This window comes from Stegostoma tigrinum, chromosome 3 (genome assembly GCF_030684315.1).
Source record: "Stegostoma tigrinum isolate sSteTig4 chromosome 3, sSteTig4.hap1, whole genome shotgun sequence".
Taxonomy (NCBI): domain Eukaryota; kingdom Metazoa; phylum Chordata; class Chondrichthyes; order Orectolobiformes; family Stegostomatidae; genus Stegostoma; species Stegostoma tigrinum.
Window position 1 is genome coordinate 134,119,566 of NC_081356.1, and position 18,393 is coordinate 134,137,958.

Sequence of the window (18,393 nt, forward strand, 5' to 3'; positions counted from 1 at the left end):
GAGATCACTTGCCTGCAATTTATATGCCACATGGGATCTCTCGGAGGCTTAATGTCCTGGATAACCATGCATGCATGTATAACCAGTTTTTTTCTTTGTTTTTCATTTTATATCTGGCAGTACTTAGTTTGTTTCAAAGTGGCTATTTTTCTCTACCACCGAATCACCCTAAATCCCCAACGTTTTCAATTAATCAATTTACATGAAAAGCTAATGAAGGGCTGCATCCAGTTAAGTGCTGTCAAATCTGTCAGCCATGTGGCTAATTCGTAACCTGCCCCATCACTCATTGCATTTGAGCCATTGAAATTGTGGTTGGCTATGTGGTCTTGCTGTGCATGTTAACATTACATATGCCATATGGAGTGTAACCTTTGCACGTGTTAAATCAGTGGAATGAAAATTCTTGTGTAATGCATTTTTCAAAAACAAATTTGTTTCATCTACTTTGCATGGTAGTATGTATTTAAATGTATACTTCAGTCATGAGGAGAGATTGAAGAAGTTGGAATTGTTTTTGGATCGAGTAAGGCTATGAAGAAATTTAATAGAGACTTCCAAAATCATGAGTGGGCTGGGTAGAGTTGATATGGAGAAACTGCTGCCATTTGTTAAATAAAGAAGAATGAGAGGGCATGGATTTTATGTGATGTGCAATCAAAGCAAAGGTGATGTGAGGAAAAAAAATTTTCACTCTAGTTATGGTATGGAATGCAGTGGCTGGAAATGTGTGGAAGCAGGTTCAATTAAGGCATTCTAGAGAGGATTAGGTGGTTATTTGAATAGCAATAGAACTGGTGCAAGCATGGTTGGCTAAATAGCCATCTACTGTATTGTAACAATTGTGTAATAAACTGATATTTGCTTGTATGAAGGATTGGTAAAATATTTGACCAAAATTAATGCATGTGGCTGAAACAGTGCTCTTGTAGCCACGTGATCACTGATTTCTATTGGTCAGCAATACTATCGTTGCTCAAGTTAAACCTTAATGTTTCTGAGCTCCCCAGGCACTGCTGAGCTGTGACTGAGAATTTCTCACTGTGTAGATTTGGGCAGAGACAGGACGAAAGTAAATTCCTCATCCACCAGGATATGAAGAGGCGGGAATTGTAGAATTCGCCTAGTGTAACACTTTTTCAAACCAACTTTTGGCACGCAGTGCCAATAGGAATAATGTCAACTTTGGTATAGATTTCAGCCGTGATGGGGAAAGGAACTGCACTGGGAAACAGTGAAACGCAAGGCACTGAAAGGGTCTTGACAGTCAGTTCTGCGCAACTGCCAATGTGAGTCTGATATTTTGTTTCATTTCTGGTGCCTTGGCAAGGGACATCCAGAAGGCTTGATGTTTGATAAGGTACTTCACAAAAGATGAAGTAATAAAGTCAGAGCCCATGGAGTTAGAGGTTGTAGGGTGACAAGGATAGAGAATTGGCTATTGGACAGGAAACAGTGGCTAGACATAGGGTTCAGAGGTGTTCTATTTTGGCTTGGCCAACTGTGACCAGTGGGCTTCCGCAGAAACAGTGCAGGGATCTGAACTGTTTGCAATTTCTACTAATGACTTGGAGGAAGGAGGCAAAAGTACTGTAGCCAAATTTAAAGACAAATAAATAGGTGGAAGGCAAGTTACAAGAGAGACACAAGCAGCTTTGAGATATTGATGGGTTAAGTGGGTGGGCAAAATGTTGGCAAATGGAGTATAATATGAAAAATATCAAGTTGTTTATTTGAAAAGGAGAACAAAACAAAATAAATAGAGGAAAAACTGCAGAAAGTTGCAACATCAGGGCTTGGGGGGCACTTTTGCTTGAAACAGAAAACTAGTACACAGGTGCAGCAAGTAATCAGGAATGCTGATGGAATGTTGGTCCTTATTTCAAAGAAGTTGGAGTATAAGAGTAGAGAAGTCTAACTGCAAGTGTTCAAGAAGCTGGTGAGACCAGGCTGGATGACTGAGTAATTTTGGTCTCCTTATTTAAGGAAATATCATTTCATTTGTGGTAGCTCAGAGAAGGTTACTTGGATGATCCCTAGTATGGGGGGATTGTCTTATGCTAAACAGGTTGGGATTGTATTCACTGGAGTTTAGAAGAGTGAGAGGTCTTTGAAAACATCTAGGATTCTTAAGGGGTTTGACAGGGTAAATGCTGAAAGGATGTTTCCCCTCGTGGAAGAGTCTAGAACCAGAGGCAATGTCTCAGAATAAAGGGGCATCAATTAGGAATGAGATAAGGAAGAATTACTTCTCCGAGGGTTGGGTCTTTTCACAGACCTGTGATTTAGAGTCCTAATGCAAATTAAGGTTGAAATAAATCCTTGATCAGAAGTGGAATCTAGGGTTATGGCGCAAATGCATGAAAGTAATTGTGAATAATGTGGGATCAGCCATGATTCTATTGAATGGCGGAGTGAGCTCAAAGAGCCGACTTGCTCACTCGTGTTCCTGTTACTTACAGTCTCGTAGTTTGAAATGGAGCAGGAGAACAACCGGAAGTCAAGGTCCATAGGGCACCCAGTAACCTTGGCTTAGGGTGAAATCACCATAGTCCGAGAGGACTATAGGTTGCTCTCTCATTAGGGAGGGATATCTGGTGGTTTAACCGGAGGGCCACCAAGCCTCAGGAAGGGGCAGTATTGAGGAGGAGGGTTCTTCATGATAACATCAGCTGGTTTGCGAATGGGAACCTCAGCCACTATGGGAATGTAGCCCACACTGTTTGTGTCACTTTACATTGTAAGCTAGCTGTCTAGCCAACAGAGTTAACTGACGTCTGAGTGCTTACGAGGATCAGCTGTTGTGGGAAAGAGTTTCATGAATTTGAGGAAATTTAAAAATTGCAACTCAAAGATAGTAACTTCTGATTATTCCCGATGCCACATGTGTCAGTATAATAATGATTAGGATAAAACATATGGCAGGAGAAATGGTAGGAGGGAAGAACTCTGATTCCTTCTGCTTTGGGATCAGGAGAGACTGTTGAAGGTTTCATCTCAACGGAGCTGGGATCAGTATCAATGCATAAAGTTAAAAGTATAAGATCCTGTGGGGACTTGATGTTGTGTCTTCTGAGTGAAGAGATTAGAACTGAGGGGGAGCAATTTAAGACTTGAGGTTTAGAATGATGTGCAAATGAAGCAAGGGTGATGGGAGTAAAAAGTTTTTTCACACCAAGTTGTTAGGGTATGGAATGCATTGCATGGAAATGTGATGGAAGCAGGTTTAATTGAGAAATTCAGGGGCATTGGATGATTATTTGAATAGAAGTGGCATGCAGGGGTATGGGGAGAAGCAGGCACTTGGCACTAGGGAATAGATCTGGTGTGGTATGATGGGCTGAATGCCTACCTCTTGTGCCATAAAAAATTGTTTCTGTGCATTTTAATTTATGGTGGAAGAGGAGGCAGTAAATTTTTTAGGCTTGCTAACATGGAATTCTCTTCCTGAGAAAATAGAGGCTGAGTCATTGAATTTATTCAAAGCACATTTGGGCAGATTTTTGATTGACAATGGAATCAAAAGTAAGGAAGACCAAACTGGCAAGGGCAGTTGAGACCACACCCTGATCTGCACGACCTTGTTGAGTGGAAGAGTAGGCTTAAAGGGTTGAAAAATGTACTCCTGCTATTATGTCCCATCTTACTGTTGCTGTGGTGAACGGTTGAAATTAGTTTGGGTGGAAATTTTTACTGAAAAGTAGTTGAGAAATTGGAACCAGTCAGTGGTAAATATGAGTGATAATGGGAACTGCAGATGCTGGAGAATCCAAGATAACAAAGTGTGGAGCTGGATGAACACAGCAGGCCAAGCAGCATCTCAGGAGCACAAAAGCTGACGTTTTGGGCCTAGACCCTTCATCAGAGAGGGTGAAGGTTCTAGGCCCGAAATGTCAGCTTTTGTGTTCCTGAGATGCTACTTGGCCTGCTGTGTTCATCCAGCTCCACACTTTGTTATCGTGGTAAATATGAGGCAGACGAAGATTGAGTGAGTGCTCCTGTAAATCATAAATCAAACCAGCGAGGCACAGGCACAAGTAGCCATGTGACTACAATATGTGGCAAGAATTGTGACTGACTTCAGCAAGGCAGCATTAGAAATCTGATTTTGAAAACTTCAAGGTATTCAGGGAAGATCATCAAGATGAATAGGAGATGGATAGGTAGTATTGATCAAATAAGTTATTATAGCATTCAAAAAACTTGGTGTTGCAGAGTGGTTAAAGACAAAATGTAGTTGCTTAGAATTCAGGCGTAGCGGGGAGTTATCTTGCCAGATAGCTCATAGATGAATGAGTAGAAAGCCCACTTCATTGGCATCCATGCACCACACCTTCACCATTTATCTTGTTTCTGTTTTAACTCCAAATATACACTTGTTTAGTTCACACTATACTGATACCCCTATAATAAGATAGCCCACTTTGACATGCTGTCATGGGACACACTTGACTCGCACTCCAGTAGTGACAGCCCAGAGGATTACTGCATCTGCAGCTGCAGTCCATCATGAGTCAACAGCAATATTCCCTTTAACTGTACATGCGGACACTAAGTAACCCGCATGGTGCTGGGCAGATTGCTTTCAAACAATAAAACGAAATAAATTGGGAAGTGACATTTCTTAACAACTTCAAGTAAATTTGGCACGGTGAGAGCTTATTTTCAGGATCATCTAACCCCCTAGATTGCGTGTGTCAATTTACTGCTCTATCTGGAGTCATAATTAATTGCACACACATTGCATGAAAGCAAGAGTTTTTTGTTGAGATAATACAGTGAGAGGATTAATTCAATGTGGTGTGATAGATAAGGTGACATTTCCCATGGCTACGGAAATGTAGCTGGTCACTCTGCTTCAAATTTTTTGTTGCACAGTAAAAACTCTTTCTCAGGCAATAAAAGCAGAAAAGCATTCTCATTTAATTGGGAAGTAATGTCATTTGCACTGAGTGGAGTTTATGGAAGTTAGTTTCCTGTACTTGAGGAAATTGGATGTGACTTGTCAGGAGGCTCAGCAAAGGCGTCTGATTGTCAGATTATTTCTTTTGGCTATCATTCGAAAATGATAGAGAGCTGTATATTTAAGTCTTGTTAAGACAGTAATTGCTAGTACCTGCGGATTATGATGCACTATATTCAAATACCTATGTTTCAGTGAGTCACCTGACAGTCCTGTACAGAGTAAAATGTTCCAGATCCAATTCTTGAGTTTGCAAGACATGGAATTACTCCAGAGGGGAGTATTAACATCTGTGAACAGGTTGACTAGAAAATATCTATGACATTCCCTGGTGGGAGAGTTTTTAATCACTTGTTCGTTCCCTGTTGTCCGTTTGGATGGCTATACTTTGCTCCTTAACGTTGTTTTATATTTTCTTTTGGAATGATGTATTTATGCACCTGACAACCATCAGTTGTTTCCGTAATGCTGTTCAAAATTGCTGTTTACTAGTGGGAGGTAACCCTTGTTATTGTGTCCTGCTATTCAAATATATACCCTTGTTGCCACAAGATCAACCATTTTGTGAAAGTTGTACACTTCAAATGCATGACAAAATTGTTGTTGCATACAAAATCCCCCCCATGCTTGGTAAACCATGGATTGAGATGAGAAATTTCTTCACTTCAAGTAGTGAGTCTGTGAAACACTACCACAAAACCAAAATATTTTGTTTTCAAGGAGGAGGCAGGTATAGCTTTTGTGGCTAAAGGGATCAGGTATATAAGGGGAGGGTGGGATTAGGATATTGAGCTTATTGGTGAGCCATGATCATATTGAATGGCAGAGCAGACTTCAGGGATCAAAGGAGCAGGTGTAATCCATTATCTTCGATGTTCTTTTATGTTTCATTTAGTGCAAATAATAAAATAGGAACATTTCCTAGATATATGTTTCCCCGGTGTGGTTTAGTGTGAATTTAAAAACAGTGCAGTAATCTGTGAATTTTTTTTGAAATCTTAAAGATCTAGTTCAAAATTCCTACAGGAGTGGGTAATTTGCTTTATTTGTACATGATTGCTGGCAAGACGAGTAGTTGTTTGCCATTCTTAATTGCCTTGAAGTTTAGTGCTGTGCCACCTTCCTGACCAGATGAAGTCCGAGGTATATTGCTGTTGTGGAAGGGGTATCTGGGATTTTACTTTAGTTGCAGTGTGATGTAAAGTCTGTGATTTTTTGCCAGTTATTTTGGAGATTGGATTTTGAACTTGTGACATGTGGGTTTTGGTCCATTTATATCAGGAGGTTTAATACTTAACTAGACAGTCTGGAGCAATGATTTTAAGCCACTGTGTTTCAACAGGTGTTGAGGGTCCAACTGGAGTAATAATGTGAATTTGGTTTTCTAACCCCATCCCCATCCCAGGTTTTATTGTGAGTTGGACAGAGCAAACATGACACAAAATATGGAAGAATCGTAAACTGTAAGGGCGTTAGTATGGATTTTCAGATGGATGTAGACTAATTTGTTGAGTTGGCACATGGGTTCCATGCAGATAAGCTCGGGATGATGCATTTTGGAGGAAGAACATGGAAAATCAATATAATATAAAATAAGTGGGACAATTTTAAAGGGGTGTGAAAGAACCAAGGGAATTAGGTGCATATGCTCTCAGATCATCGAAAATGACAGGACAGGTGGAGAGAACAGTAAGCAAAATATACAGTACCTACATTTTTTATTTGTAAGGGCATAGTGTACAAGAGCAAGAATGATGTTCAACTTGTTTAAGATACTTGTTAGACCTCAGCTGGAGTAATGTAAAGTTCCAGGTAGTACATCATGGGAAAGATGTAAATACTTTGGAATGAGTGCAGAACTGGTTTATAAAAATGGTTCCAGGGATGAGAAGCTTCACTTACATGGACAGACTGAAGAAGTTGGGACTATTTTCCTGGTAAGGAAGAAAGCTTAAGAGGAGATCTGAAATAAGTGTTCAAAATCAAGTGTGGGCTGGATAGAGTTGATAAAGAGAATTTGTTCCCACTTGCAAATGGAACAAGAAGATGATGGCATAAATTTTAAAGTGATCTGCAAAAGAAGCAAGGGTGAAATGAAGAAAAACCTTTTTACTTGGCAAAAATGTGATTATGGAATGTGCTGCCTGGAAGTGTGGTGGAGGCAGGTTCAACTGAGCATTCAAAAGGTCTTTGGATGATTATTTGGATAAAATTAATATACAAGGAGCTGTGGAGGGGGGTGTTGCGGGGAAGCAGGAGATAAGCATTTGGTAATGCATCTTTAAATGAGTGGTGCAGGCACGATGAGCCAGATGTCTGTATTCTGTGCCTTAATGTGATTTGTGACACATTGAAATGCATTAGCTTGCTTTTGATTCATGAGTCAGGAATTGATTTTTGCTTTGGAGGAAAACATACAATCTAAGCTTCTGAGTTGAGTTTGTAGAAGACCTGGCTGTGGTCAGATTCAGGCGCGGTTTCTCCTGGAAAAGGTATTAGTTTAGAAAAGTTCAGAAATAGATTACCTCAATATAAGGATTTCAGTTTGAAAATTCTAAACTAGAAGTGTTTAGTTAAAAAGACTGTAAGATTATGTGAAGCTAAGAAAGTTTTAAATGTGTAAATTATCAAGGTAAAGGTTATCAAGCTGTCAAAACTGGGAATGGGAAAAAAAACAGTTGAGTCAGAATGCAGAAGGGAGCACACTTTCTGGTAATTGCGTACTGGGAGGTGATGTTGGGAGTTGTTGAGGAATTGGCTAATAGAAGTTGGGATAAGGAATGCATTTTTAGAATGGCAGCCTGTTAACTAGTGGAGTGCCACAAACATCAGTGCTGGGACCACATTGTTATGGATGAGGAAAACAAATATACAATAGCCAGGATTGCAGGTGACACAGTCTGCAGAGGGATATAAACAGTACATGCAAGTGGGCAAAATCTTGGTGGATGGAATATAGTGTGGGGAATTATAAGGTAGAATAGAGGAGATAGTGGGTTGGGTGACATGGTGCAATGATAACTTTTCTCTAAATGTCAGCAAAACTAAAGAACTTATCATTCCCTTCAGAAAGAAACGAGGAGGGCACACCCCCATCTACATCAATGGAGTGGAGATTGAGAGGGTTGAGAACATCAGGCTCTTAGGTGTGGTGATAAGCGGCAACCTGTCCTGGTCTTCCTGCCGACTTTTACAGGTGCACCATAGAAAGCATGCAATCCGAATGTATAACAGCCTGGTAAGGCAAATGATCTGCCCAGGACTGTAAGAAACTACAGAAGGTTGTGTGCGTAGCCCAGACCACTGCAGAAGCCAACCTTCCATCCATGGATTCCATTTACACCCCTTATTGCCGCAGAAAGGCTGCCGACATCATCAAAGACCAATCACTCCTACGACTTGTTCTGTCAGGGAGATGATACAGAAGCTTGAACACATGCAGTTTCAAGAACAGGTGCTTCCCTGCTGTTGTTCGTTGGATGAATGGACCTATCTAACTTAAATTAATGCTGATCTTATTAATGTTGATCTTGCCGGGCGCACATCCTGTGCGGTAACTTGAGTGCCACGCTCTATCCAAGTTTTTTTTCTTTCACCCTGTGATCTGTATGTTTTTGTCTTCTATGAGCTGCCAATACTGCTCTCAAAACCTTTCACTGTACTTAGGTACACATGGCTAAAAGTCAAATCAATTGATCAAATATTATTTAAGTAGACTGCAGGATAAGGGGATATGCTTTGCGAAAAGTTAACATCTAAATTCATTGGGTAATATGGAAGGGTGATGAATTTTTGGCTTTTATTTCAAAGGGTATGGAATATGAAAATAAGGATATTTTGCTGAAACTAAAAGGTATAGTCAGACATCAGCTAGAATGCTATGAACAGTTTTAGGCCCCTTATCTAAGGCAAGATTATACTGGCATTGCTGATAATCCGGAGACAGTTCATGAGGCAGTCCCAGGTATAGATGACGAGTTCTGGGGAAGGTCACTGGACCCGAAATGTTAACTCTGGTTTTCTCTTTCACAGAAGCTGCCAGACTTGCTGAGCTTTTCTAGCAGCTTCTGCTTTTGCTCCTGATTCATAGCATCCACCGTTCTTTTGGTTTTTATTGTGTATTAATGAGGAGATGTTGAGTAGATTGTGCTTCTACTAGTTGGAATGTAAAAGAATGAGGTGCATACTCTTTGAAATATATAAGATTCTTGGTGCACTTGCCAGGGTAGAAGAGAGAAGGTTGTCTCCCTGTGTGGAAGAATCAAGGACCAGAGGGCATAATCTCAGAATAAGGGTTGCACATTTAAGACAGATGAGATAGTAAGAATTGCTGATGCTGGAGTTTGAGATGAGCGTGGAGCTGGAGGAATACAGCAGGCCAGGCAACGTAAGAGGAGCAGGAAAGCTGACGTTTCGGGTCAAGTCTCTTCAGAAATTTAAAGAAGGGTCCCAGTCCGAAACGTCAGCTTTCCTGCTCGTCTGATGCTGCCTAGCCTGCTGTATTCCTCCAGCTCCTCGCTGTGTTATTTAAGACGGATGAGGAATTTCTTCTCTCAGATGGTAGTGCGTCTTGCGATTCTTTTACCACAGAGGGTTGTTAGAGACTGGGCCATTAAGCACATTCAAGGTTGAGTTAGATTTTTTTTTAATATCAGTAATGGAATCCAGGTTTATAGGGGAAAGTGGAGTTGAGGAATACCAGATCAGCCATGATCTCCTTGTGTGGTGGAGCAGACATAACTGACTTCTGATCCTACATCTTATGGTCTGAAGAGGATTTTATGTTTCTGTATTGAAGCCTTTCTAGTTATGCCATGTGAATAGCTTGCTTTGTTCTATTTTAGCCTTGTTCCTTTTGTGTTATAAACATTTTTGTTTGTTAATTAACAGTATTATTCAGTTATGTTTCAGTGAAAGACCAAACCAGATTTCTATGTGGGACTGACTTGTTCAGTAGCGACAGCAAATAAGAGCATAATAACACTGAATAAATGGTGATATTGTTCCGAATTGGAGATAGCGATGTTCCCATGAATTTAGACACCTTCTGGATGGTCTAAGTTGAGAGTTTGTAAGATGCTGTCAGTGGAGATTTGACTGTAATGCGTCTTGTCGATGATACAAACTGCTGCCACTGCCTGTGGTGGAGAGGGTAACAATCAACCTCTTCATCCGAGATGCTATCAGACTTTTCCAGTGTTGTTTAGTGCTGCACTTAGCCGGGCAAGTAGTGATTGAATTTTTTTTTATTGCCACGTGTAATGAAATACAGTGAAAAGCTTTGTTTACGAGCAGTGCAGGTAGATAACATCAAGCAAAGGATGTACAGATCAAAAAGACTTAAAGGCATACAGGTTACATTGTTTGAGGCTAGAGTCTGTTCAACAGTCTGATCACGGATGGAAAGAAGCTGATCCTGAACCTGCTTGTGCATATGCTCAGGTTTCCCGATCTTCTGCTTGACAGAAGAGGTTGTAGAAGGCCATTATTCAGTTAATTTGCCCCTTGATTTCTCTGTATATGTTTTTGTGGCAGCTTACTGAGGATTTTTTTAAACCATCATTATGTAAAGTTCATTGGGACCTTTCCTGCATGTGTAACTTCATTAAAAAAGATAAACACATTAAAATATTATTTTAATGTAACAAGTAAACCTACAGCCCATAATTTATTACACCTGCAGAATTAGATGTTGTTGCTTTAATGTTTAACATATCTGGAATCTTGTCAAATAAGTTAATTTGAGATGGAATACCCTAAGGCTTTGTTCATCGTAGCTGGCGACTTCAACCAGGCCAACCTCAAGTGTTATCAAAATACCTCCAACACGCCTCCTGACCTAGCAGAGGCCCAAACACCTTGGACCATTGCTACACAATCATCAAAGACATCTACCACTCTATACCCTGCCTGCAGTTTGGTAAATCAGACCATGAGGCTATGCCCTATTTCCTGGCTGAGAAGTACAAACGAATGTGTGAGGACCCAGTAGATTCAGCCGTACAGTGCTGGTCTAAAGTAACGGATGAGCTCCTGTGTGACTGCTTGGAGTTGATGGACTGGTCCATGTTCAAGAACTCAGTGGCCAACCTAAATGAGTAGACCACTACCATCACAGACTGCCTCAGTAAGTGTATAGAGAACTGTATGCCATAGAAGTTCATCCAAGTGTCCCCCAACTGGAAACCATGAAGGAACAGGGAGATCCACTACTGAAGCCCTAGAACAGTGTTCCTAGAACAGGAAATCTCGGCACGACCTTTGTAAAGCCTTTGGGGACACCAAGAGATAATACCAGACTAAACTAGAGTCCCTGACTAATGCGTGAACAGACATTGACTGTGGCAAGGCTTTCTTGACATAACTAGCTACAAGGCAAAGTTGACAATAGACAATAGGTGCTGGAGTAGGCCATTTGGCCCTTCGAGCCAGCACCACCATTCATTATGATCATCCACAATCAGTATCCTGTTCCTGCCTTATCCCCAAAACCCTTGATTCCTCTATCTTTAAGAGCTCTATCTATCTCTTTCTTAAAAGCATCCAGAGAGTTGGCCTCCACTGCCTTCTGGGGCAGAGCATTCCATATATCCACCACTCTCTGGGTGAAGAAGTTTTTCCACAACTCTATTCTAAATGGCCTACCCCTTATTTTTAAACTGTGTCCTCTGGTTCTGGACTCACCCATGAGCGGAAACATGCTTCCTGCCTCCAGCGTGTCAAAACCCTTAATAATCTTATACATCTCAATCAGATTCCGTCTCATCCTTCTGAACTCAAGTGTATACAAGCCCAGTCGCTCCAATCTTTCAACATATGATAGTCCCGCCATTCCGGGAATTGACCTCGTGAACCTATGCTGTACTCCCTCAATAGCCAGAATGTCCTTCCTCAAATTTGGAGACCAAAACTGCACACAGTACTCCAGGTGTGGTCTCACCAGGGCCCTGTACAGCCGCAGAAGGACCTCTTTGCTCCTATACTCAATTCTTGTTATGAAGGCCAGCATGCCATTAGCTTTCTTCACTGCCTGCTGTACCTGCATGCTTACAATTCACCTACCGTCACAACAGATGCACGGCAGAAACCATCGCCCTGGCTCTATGCACATCCTTAGCACATCTGGTAACAATGATGTCTATGACCGACCCCTAGTTACTGACTTGAGTTCTGCCTTCAATGCCGTAATTCCAGCAAAACTCATCTCCAAGCTCTGAGACCTAGGACTCTGCTCCCCCTTCTGCAACTGGATCCTCGAATTGCTGACCTGCAGACCGCAATCAGTAAGGCTAAGGTACTTCCGCACTAGTGTTCTGCAAAGCTGCATATGTAGCCCTTCCTTTACCCATTATAAACTCTCAACTCTGTGGCCAAATTTAGCTCCGACTCCATTTATGAGTTTGCTGATGACATCACCATAGCGGATTGGATTTTGAACAACGATGAGACAGAGTGTAGGAAAGAGAGAGCTTAGCAGCATGGTGTAAAGACCGTATCCTCTCCCTCAATGTCAGCAAAACGAATGAACTGGTTGTCAACTTTAGGCAGCTGGGTGGAGGACACACCTCTGTCTGTATCAGTGGTGCTGAGTGGAGGTGGCTGAAAGCTTCAAATTCCCAGGAGCAAATACCATCAACAAGCTGTCCTGGTTCATCTACATTGACCATTGGCTCTACTTCCTCAAGGCTAACAAAATTTCGCATGCCCTCGGTGACTGTTTCCCAGTTTTTATTTTTGCTGCACTAGAGAAAGCGTCCTGACTGGATTCGTAGCTTGGTACGGCAACTGCTCTGTCCAGGACCACACGAAATTACAGAAAGCTGTGAACACAGCCCAGTCCATCCCACAAACTAACCTTCTATCCATTAACCCCTTCTACTATTTCCCGCTGTCTCGGGAAAGCAGCCAACATAGTGAAGGGCCCCGCCCCGCCCAGTAATACTATCAACTGCTGTCTTCCATCAGGGAGAGGATACACTATTTTGAAATCATGTACAAACCGATTCAAGAACAGCTTCGTTCCCAATGTTATCAGCCTTATGAACGGACCTCTGAGATTACAGTCGATTGTTCTCTGCACTTTCTCTGTAGCTGTAACACTGTATTTTGCATTCTGTCTATTACCGTGATGTATTTATGTAAGGTATGATTTGTCTAGTTAGTACACAAGACAATACTTTTCACTGTATCCTGGTACGTGTGCCAATAATAAGTCAAATTCTCGAGGAAGCCCAGCAGGAACAGATTATGGATTCCCAGCCTTGAGGCGAGGCCAAACGTGCACGTCTGGTCTGAGCAGAACTGTAATGCTATTCTTTTAACATTATTTCTCCTTTTTCAAATTTATACCTAAGATTTTGTACCTGAGATGGTGCTGGAAATGATGACTTGGTAGGCTTTTCACTGTACTTACATATCTCTATACATGATAGGTTGTGGAGATGCCGGTGTTGGGCTGAGGTGGATAAAATCGGAAGTCACACAATACCCCGCTGTAGTCCAACAGGTTTATTAAAATCACAAGTTTTCAGAGCGCTGACTTCCCCTGATGCAGGAGCAGTACTCCAAAAGCGTGTGATTTCAAATAAACCTGTTGGACAATAGCCTGGAGGTTTGTGACTTCTGACCTTGAGTACATGTGACATTAAACCTAATTGTAATTCAAATCAAATCAAATTCTAGCATCAAATATTGAATTACGGTGTACTCACATATACCTATCTTCCATATGAAATGTAAGAATATTATGAAGGGAATAAATGGGTAAAATGGTCTTTTCCATATCAATGCTTTATCATGGAGATTTGCAAGATAGTGTACAGTGGTGAGCCTCCCTGCCTCCCAAGTAGTTGCAGTTGGATTTAGCATTGATCAGGCAGGTCACAGAAAAATATCCAGCCGGAGCTCCGGCTTTTGATCATTCACTATCTAGTGCACTCCACTGGAAAATCTATCCTCATATGTTGATTGAGATGAGATCTTTCCAAATAAAACCAAGTGCTGAAGAAGTCCAGCAAGTTTGGCAGCATCTGTGGAGAGAAACAGTTCATGTTTTGAGTCCAGTATGTCCCTTCAGAGCTGATGGTGCAGGCTTGTTGAATCTCGCCAACAAGGCAAGTGGCATGTTGGCCTTCATTACGAGAGGCTTTGAGTACAGGAGCAGGGGTGTGTTGTAACAGTTATACAGGCCCTTGGAGAGGCCACGCCTAGAATATTGAGTGCAATTTTTGCCTCCTTGTCTGAGGGAGTGCAGCGAAGGTTTAGCAAGCTGATTCCAAGGATGGCGGGACTGACGTGCCAAGAAAGATGGACTAGGTTAGGTTTTCACTGGAATTCAGACAAATGAGGGGGGATCTCATAAGATATTTATAAAATTCTAACAGGACGGGTTAGGATAGATGCAATGTGGATGTGTCCAGAACCAGGGGTCACAGCCTGAGGATTTGGGGTAGACCATTTGGGTCAGAGATGAGGAGATGTTTCTTCACTCAGCATCGTGAGCCTGTGAAATTCATTACCACAGGAAGTAGTTGATGCCAAAACATGGAACGTATTCAAGAGGCAGCTAGATATAGCACTTGGGGCAGATGGGATCAAAGGTTAGGGGGAGAAAGCAGGACGATCAGCCATGATCGTGATGAATGGCGGAGCAGGCTGAAAGGGCCGAATGGCCACCTCTTGCTCCTGTCTCCTCTGTTTCTTTTTCAGATTCACACCATCAGCAGTACTCTGATTTCTAAAAGAATGGTTTTGATAAATGAATACCCTGCAAGGTAATGCTGTCTAACTTGGGCGAAAAGTTCAACATGAAGTAATAACAACTTGATTTTAGTACTCAACTGGTATATATGGACCTGCATCCCAGCAAGACTTGGACCTTCAGTAACTATTTACACCTTATCTTGACGCAAGTATGTTTTGCCAGACTTAGATAAACAGAAAATTGTTTGGTATAATAGAATTTGTCTTTTTTTGTCAGCAATGCATACTTCAGTTTAAATTATGTAGTGTGGTATATAAACGAAAAAAAAATCTTTCCAGCATTTTGTGCTTTTTCTCATTAAGTTGGCGGTTCTTTGCACCTGCATTCTTAATGGACTAGTCCCAGACATAACTGAACAGAAGACCTAGATTTCTATGTCTAAATTTATGACATGGTCACTGCGCTCTGAAGGATATTTAATTTGTTGTCAATTCTGTGAGCAATGCCATAATTGATCCGCCTGTACATGAGAGTGTACCAACAAGAACCTTCGGACAACAGCTGAATTCACTAGGGCAGTTCAGCCTTTCAAGACAAAAATCCCCAGCTTCATTTCCCAATGAGCAGATTTAACTGAGGATGTAAGAAGTTTTTGTCCCTCCAAAGCCAGAGGAGAAAATTGGCTGGGCTTCTTATTTTGATCCAGAAACCACTCGATCGCCTTCTGTCCCTCCCCAACAGACTCCCTAGATCGACCTTTTTGGTGACCCGTGCTGAAGACTCATCCTTTCTTATTTTCTCGCAGGGTGCCAATGTTCACTGCTCCTCACTAATTGACCTTGAGAAGATGGTGGTGAGCTGCTGTCTTGAACCACTGCAATCTGTGGGCTGTCGGGTAGAAAATGTGTTGGAGTGTTGATGTTTTTTTCTGGGCATGCTCCCTTCAGGTTTCATAATGCTTAAGGCTCCGTGTAAACATGAGTAGTCATTGTTCTGTAGCTGGATGCTTAATTAAGTCATGTATAGGCTGGATTAGCTCAGTTGTGATGACAATTCTGCTTTGCCAGCTTCTCAAAGTTCCCTGTCATATCTCCTGTCACAAGTTGCAATATCAAACAAGGCATTTGTCTGGAGACCCTTGCCAACAGCTAGAACTTTACCTTAGCAGGAAGGAAGGGTAAAATTCTTCGAAGATAAGAATGAAGCTGATCCTGAATTTCCCTGAATTTTAGGTCAGTCGACGGCCTTGTTCTGCAGCATTGCTCACCTTTGTAACAGAGTCAAAACATCTCATCACTTCTGAGGTCAAATCAAATGTCCTACATTTGAGTCGTAAAGGGAAATTGGCCAGAGTCTAATTGAGTGGTAATAACATCGCTCCATACTTATGTGATCTGTATTGTATTATTACAAAGTTCCAACTAAAGTATTGATTTACAGATTGATCAATCAATCATCACATTTACAGTAAATTGATTTGGAAACCTCGACTTCTGCTCCCAATGGATCACTAATTCTCATTAACCGTGGTTGATTCTGTGAAATGCAGGCTTTGAAGATGTTTTAATGCGTTATCAATGTTTATGCTCTTAGGGAAATTTTTATTTTCTGTTTTACTGCAGTCTTGCATCCTATCCCTTTTTATTTAAATTTTCAAAAGAGTATTGAAAATATTCAATAGTAATTCAGCTGATGGTGAATCCTTTTGTAGTGTCTGATCTTAGGCTGGACAGTAGCCTCTCAATCTCCTAGAAGTAGGGAGTGGACATTTAGCCGGGTTTACTGCTTCAGTTTGATGTTCTGCATGCCTAGCATTTGGAAGTCCTTGTGCAGAAATGAGGGGTAGAAAGAATCTGATTTAGCTGTTAATACCTACATGACCGAACCATTACCTTAGTTTGATTCGCACCTCGCAAGTGCGTGGTACTGAAATTGTACCTCAAAAGTCCAAACCAATAGATTTGCCAATGACACGTGGATTGTCACAATTTTCAGAAGAGAATGTTATTGATTTTATCATTTATACAACAGCACAGGATGTAGTGTTAGCCAGAATACTAAGTGTTATCAGTGCTTTGCAGCACTGTTTATGGTCGGCAGATATGAGGCATCCGGCATGACCCCGGCCAGTTCCTGCAGGATGTACTCAAATAGTACGCAAGGGCAAAATTCTAAGTGTCACATACTTGAGTGCTCTGATGCATTTGGATTTTAATCTACGATTAATCATAACTTGGGCATTGCTCTTGTTGCAGGGAAAAAGAACATCTAGTGGATGATATTGCTCATGTTCCGCTGATCTATTCACAACTGGTAGAATGAAGCTCTGGGTGTTATTTGGGTTTGTCCTTTTAACCCTTCTGTCATCTGGTTACCACATGGCTATTGCCCAGAATGCAGGTGAGTTTGTACTGAATTTTGATATTCTTGCTTTTGTTGTTCTGCTTAGTGCCTGTGACTATTTCTTTTCCTGACTTTTATGTAATAAAATGTGGCTGATGTTTTTGCCGTCATTTAATTTTTAGCTAGATGCTGCAGTTTTCCAGCTTGATGATATTAAGAGACAACTTTTCCTTTTTTGCCTCTGTTATGATACAGCATTCTCCATTTGCTGTTTGTTCCTTTAAAATAATCTCTCTAATCACTGATGTGATATTTCCATGCCCTTGTAAATACATTGAATTATTTTCCTAATTTGTATTCACTAAAGGTGTGCAATTTCTTTCAGCACCGTCAGTTTAAAAAAAATTAAATAATCAGTTAAGATATTTCATGTTCCAGAATACAGGAAAAAAAATGTTGAAGTAAATCATTAGGCTTCATGAGTTTGTTCCAGTAAATTCTTTGAGCTCATTATTGAACGTGTTTGTATCTTTCGCTGCACTTCCATTATTAAATATTGATTTGGTTAAGTGTTTATTTAAAACAAGACCACACCATATTCATTTGAGCATTTCTGTAGGAAGCATCTATCTCTTCCTCATCTGTGCAAACATATGGAAAACTCTAAATTTCTCTCACAACATTTCTCAATATATGCACATTAAGTGCAACCAGAATCATACAGCATGGAAACAGTCCATGCTAACCAATTTTCCCAAACTAACGTCGACCCCTTTGTTAGCGTTTGGCCCATATTCCTCTAAACCTTTCCAATCAATGTACTTGCCCAGCGTCTGTTAAAATCTTACAACTGTGTCTGCTTCTACCACTTCCTCTGGTAGTTCATTCATGTATGAACCAGTCTGTGTGAAAAGGTTGCCCCTCAGGTCCCTTTTAAATCTTTCATCTTAAAATTATGCTCTCCCGTTTTGAGCTCCCTAATCCTATGGGGAAAAGGCCTTTGCTGTTTACCCCATCCACGACCCTTGTGATATTAAAAACCTCGATAAGGTCACCCCTCAGCCTCATAACCTTCAATAGAAACGTCCCAACTTATTGGTGTTACAGCTTTTTAACAAGACTACATTTGAGGTCAGTTTGGGTTAAGCAACAAATATTGGCCTATCCAGCGAAGAAGTGCTTATCCTTTGAAAGGAGAAAAAAAATATGCATTCTGATATACTTGCAAGTCTTGACAAGAGAATGTTTGAATCAAACTGGGCTCTACTTAGTACGTTATAGCCATTCTTGTTCTGAGTGTATTCACTGTGAAGCTCAGAAGTAACGTATGTGCTCAAACAGGTGAACATGCCATCATTGTTCTCTGCATTCGTGATGAATTTGG

At 41.1% G+C, this 18,393-nt stretch overlaps 1 protein-coding gene across 10 annotated transcripts in view; it reads left to right on the plus strand.

Annotated features, from left to right (window-relative positions):
* Window positions 1–18,393, plus strand: part of lifra (LIF receptor subunit alpha a) — a 204,500-nt gene that overhangs the window by 97,638 nt on the left and 88,469 nt on the right. For 9 of the 10 annotated variants that reach the window (XM_059644946.1, XM_059644947.1, XM_059644949.1 and 6 more), the window contains one exon: window positions 16,922–17,066. In XM_059644946.1, coding sequence (XP_059500929.1) covers window positions 16,985–17,066 — 82 coding nt within the window. In that variant the 5' untranslated portion in view covers window positions 16,922–16,984. Of the gene's footprint in view, window positions 1–14,735; window positions 14,875–16,921; window positions 17,067–18,393 lie in introns of those variants that run through there. The other variant, XM_059644952.1, reaches the window with a different exon arrangement.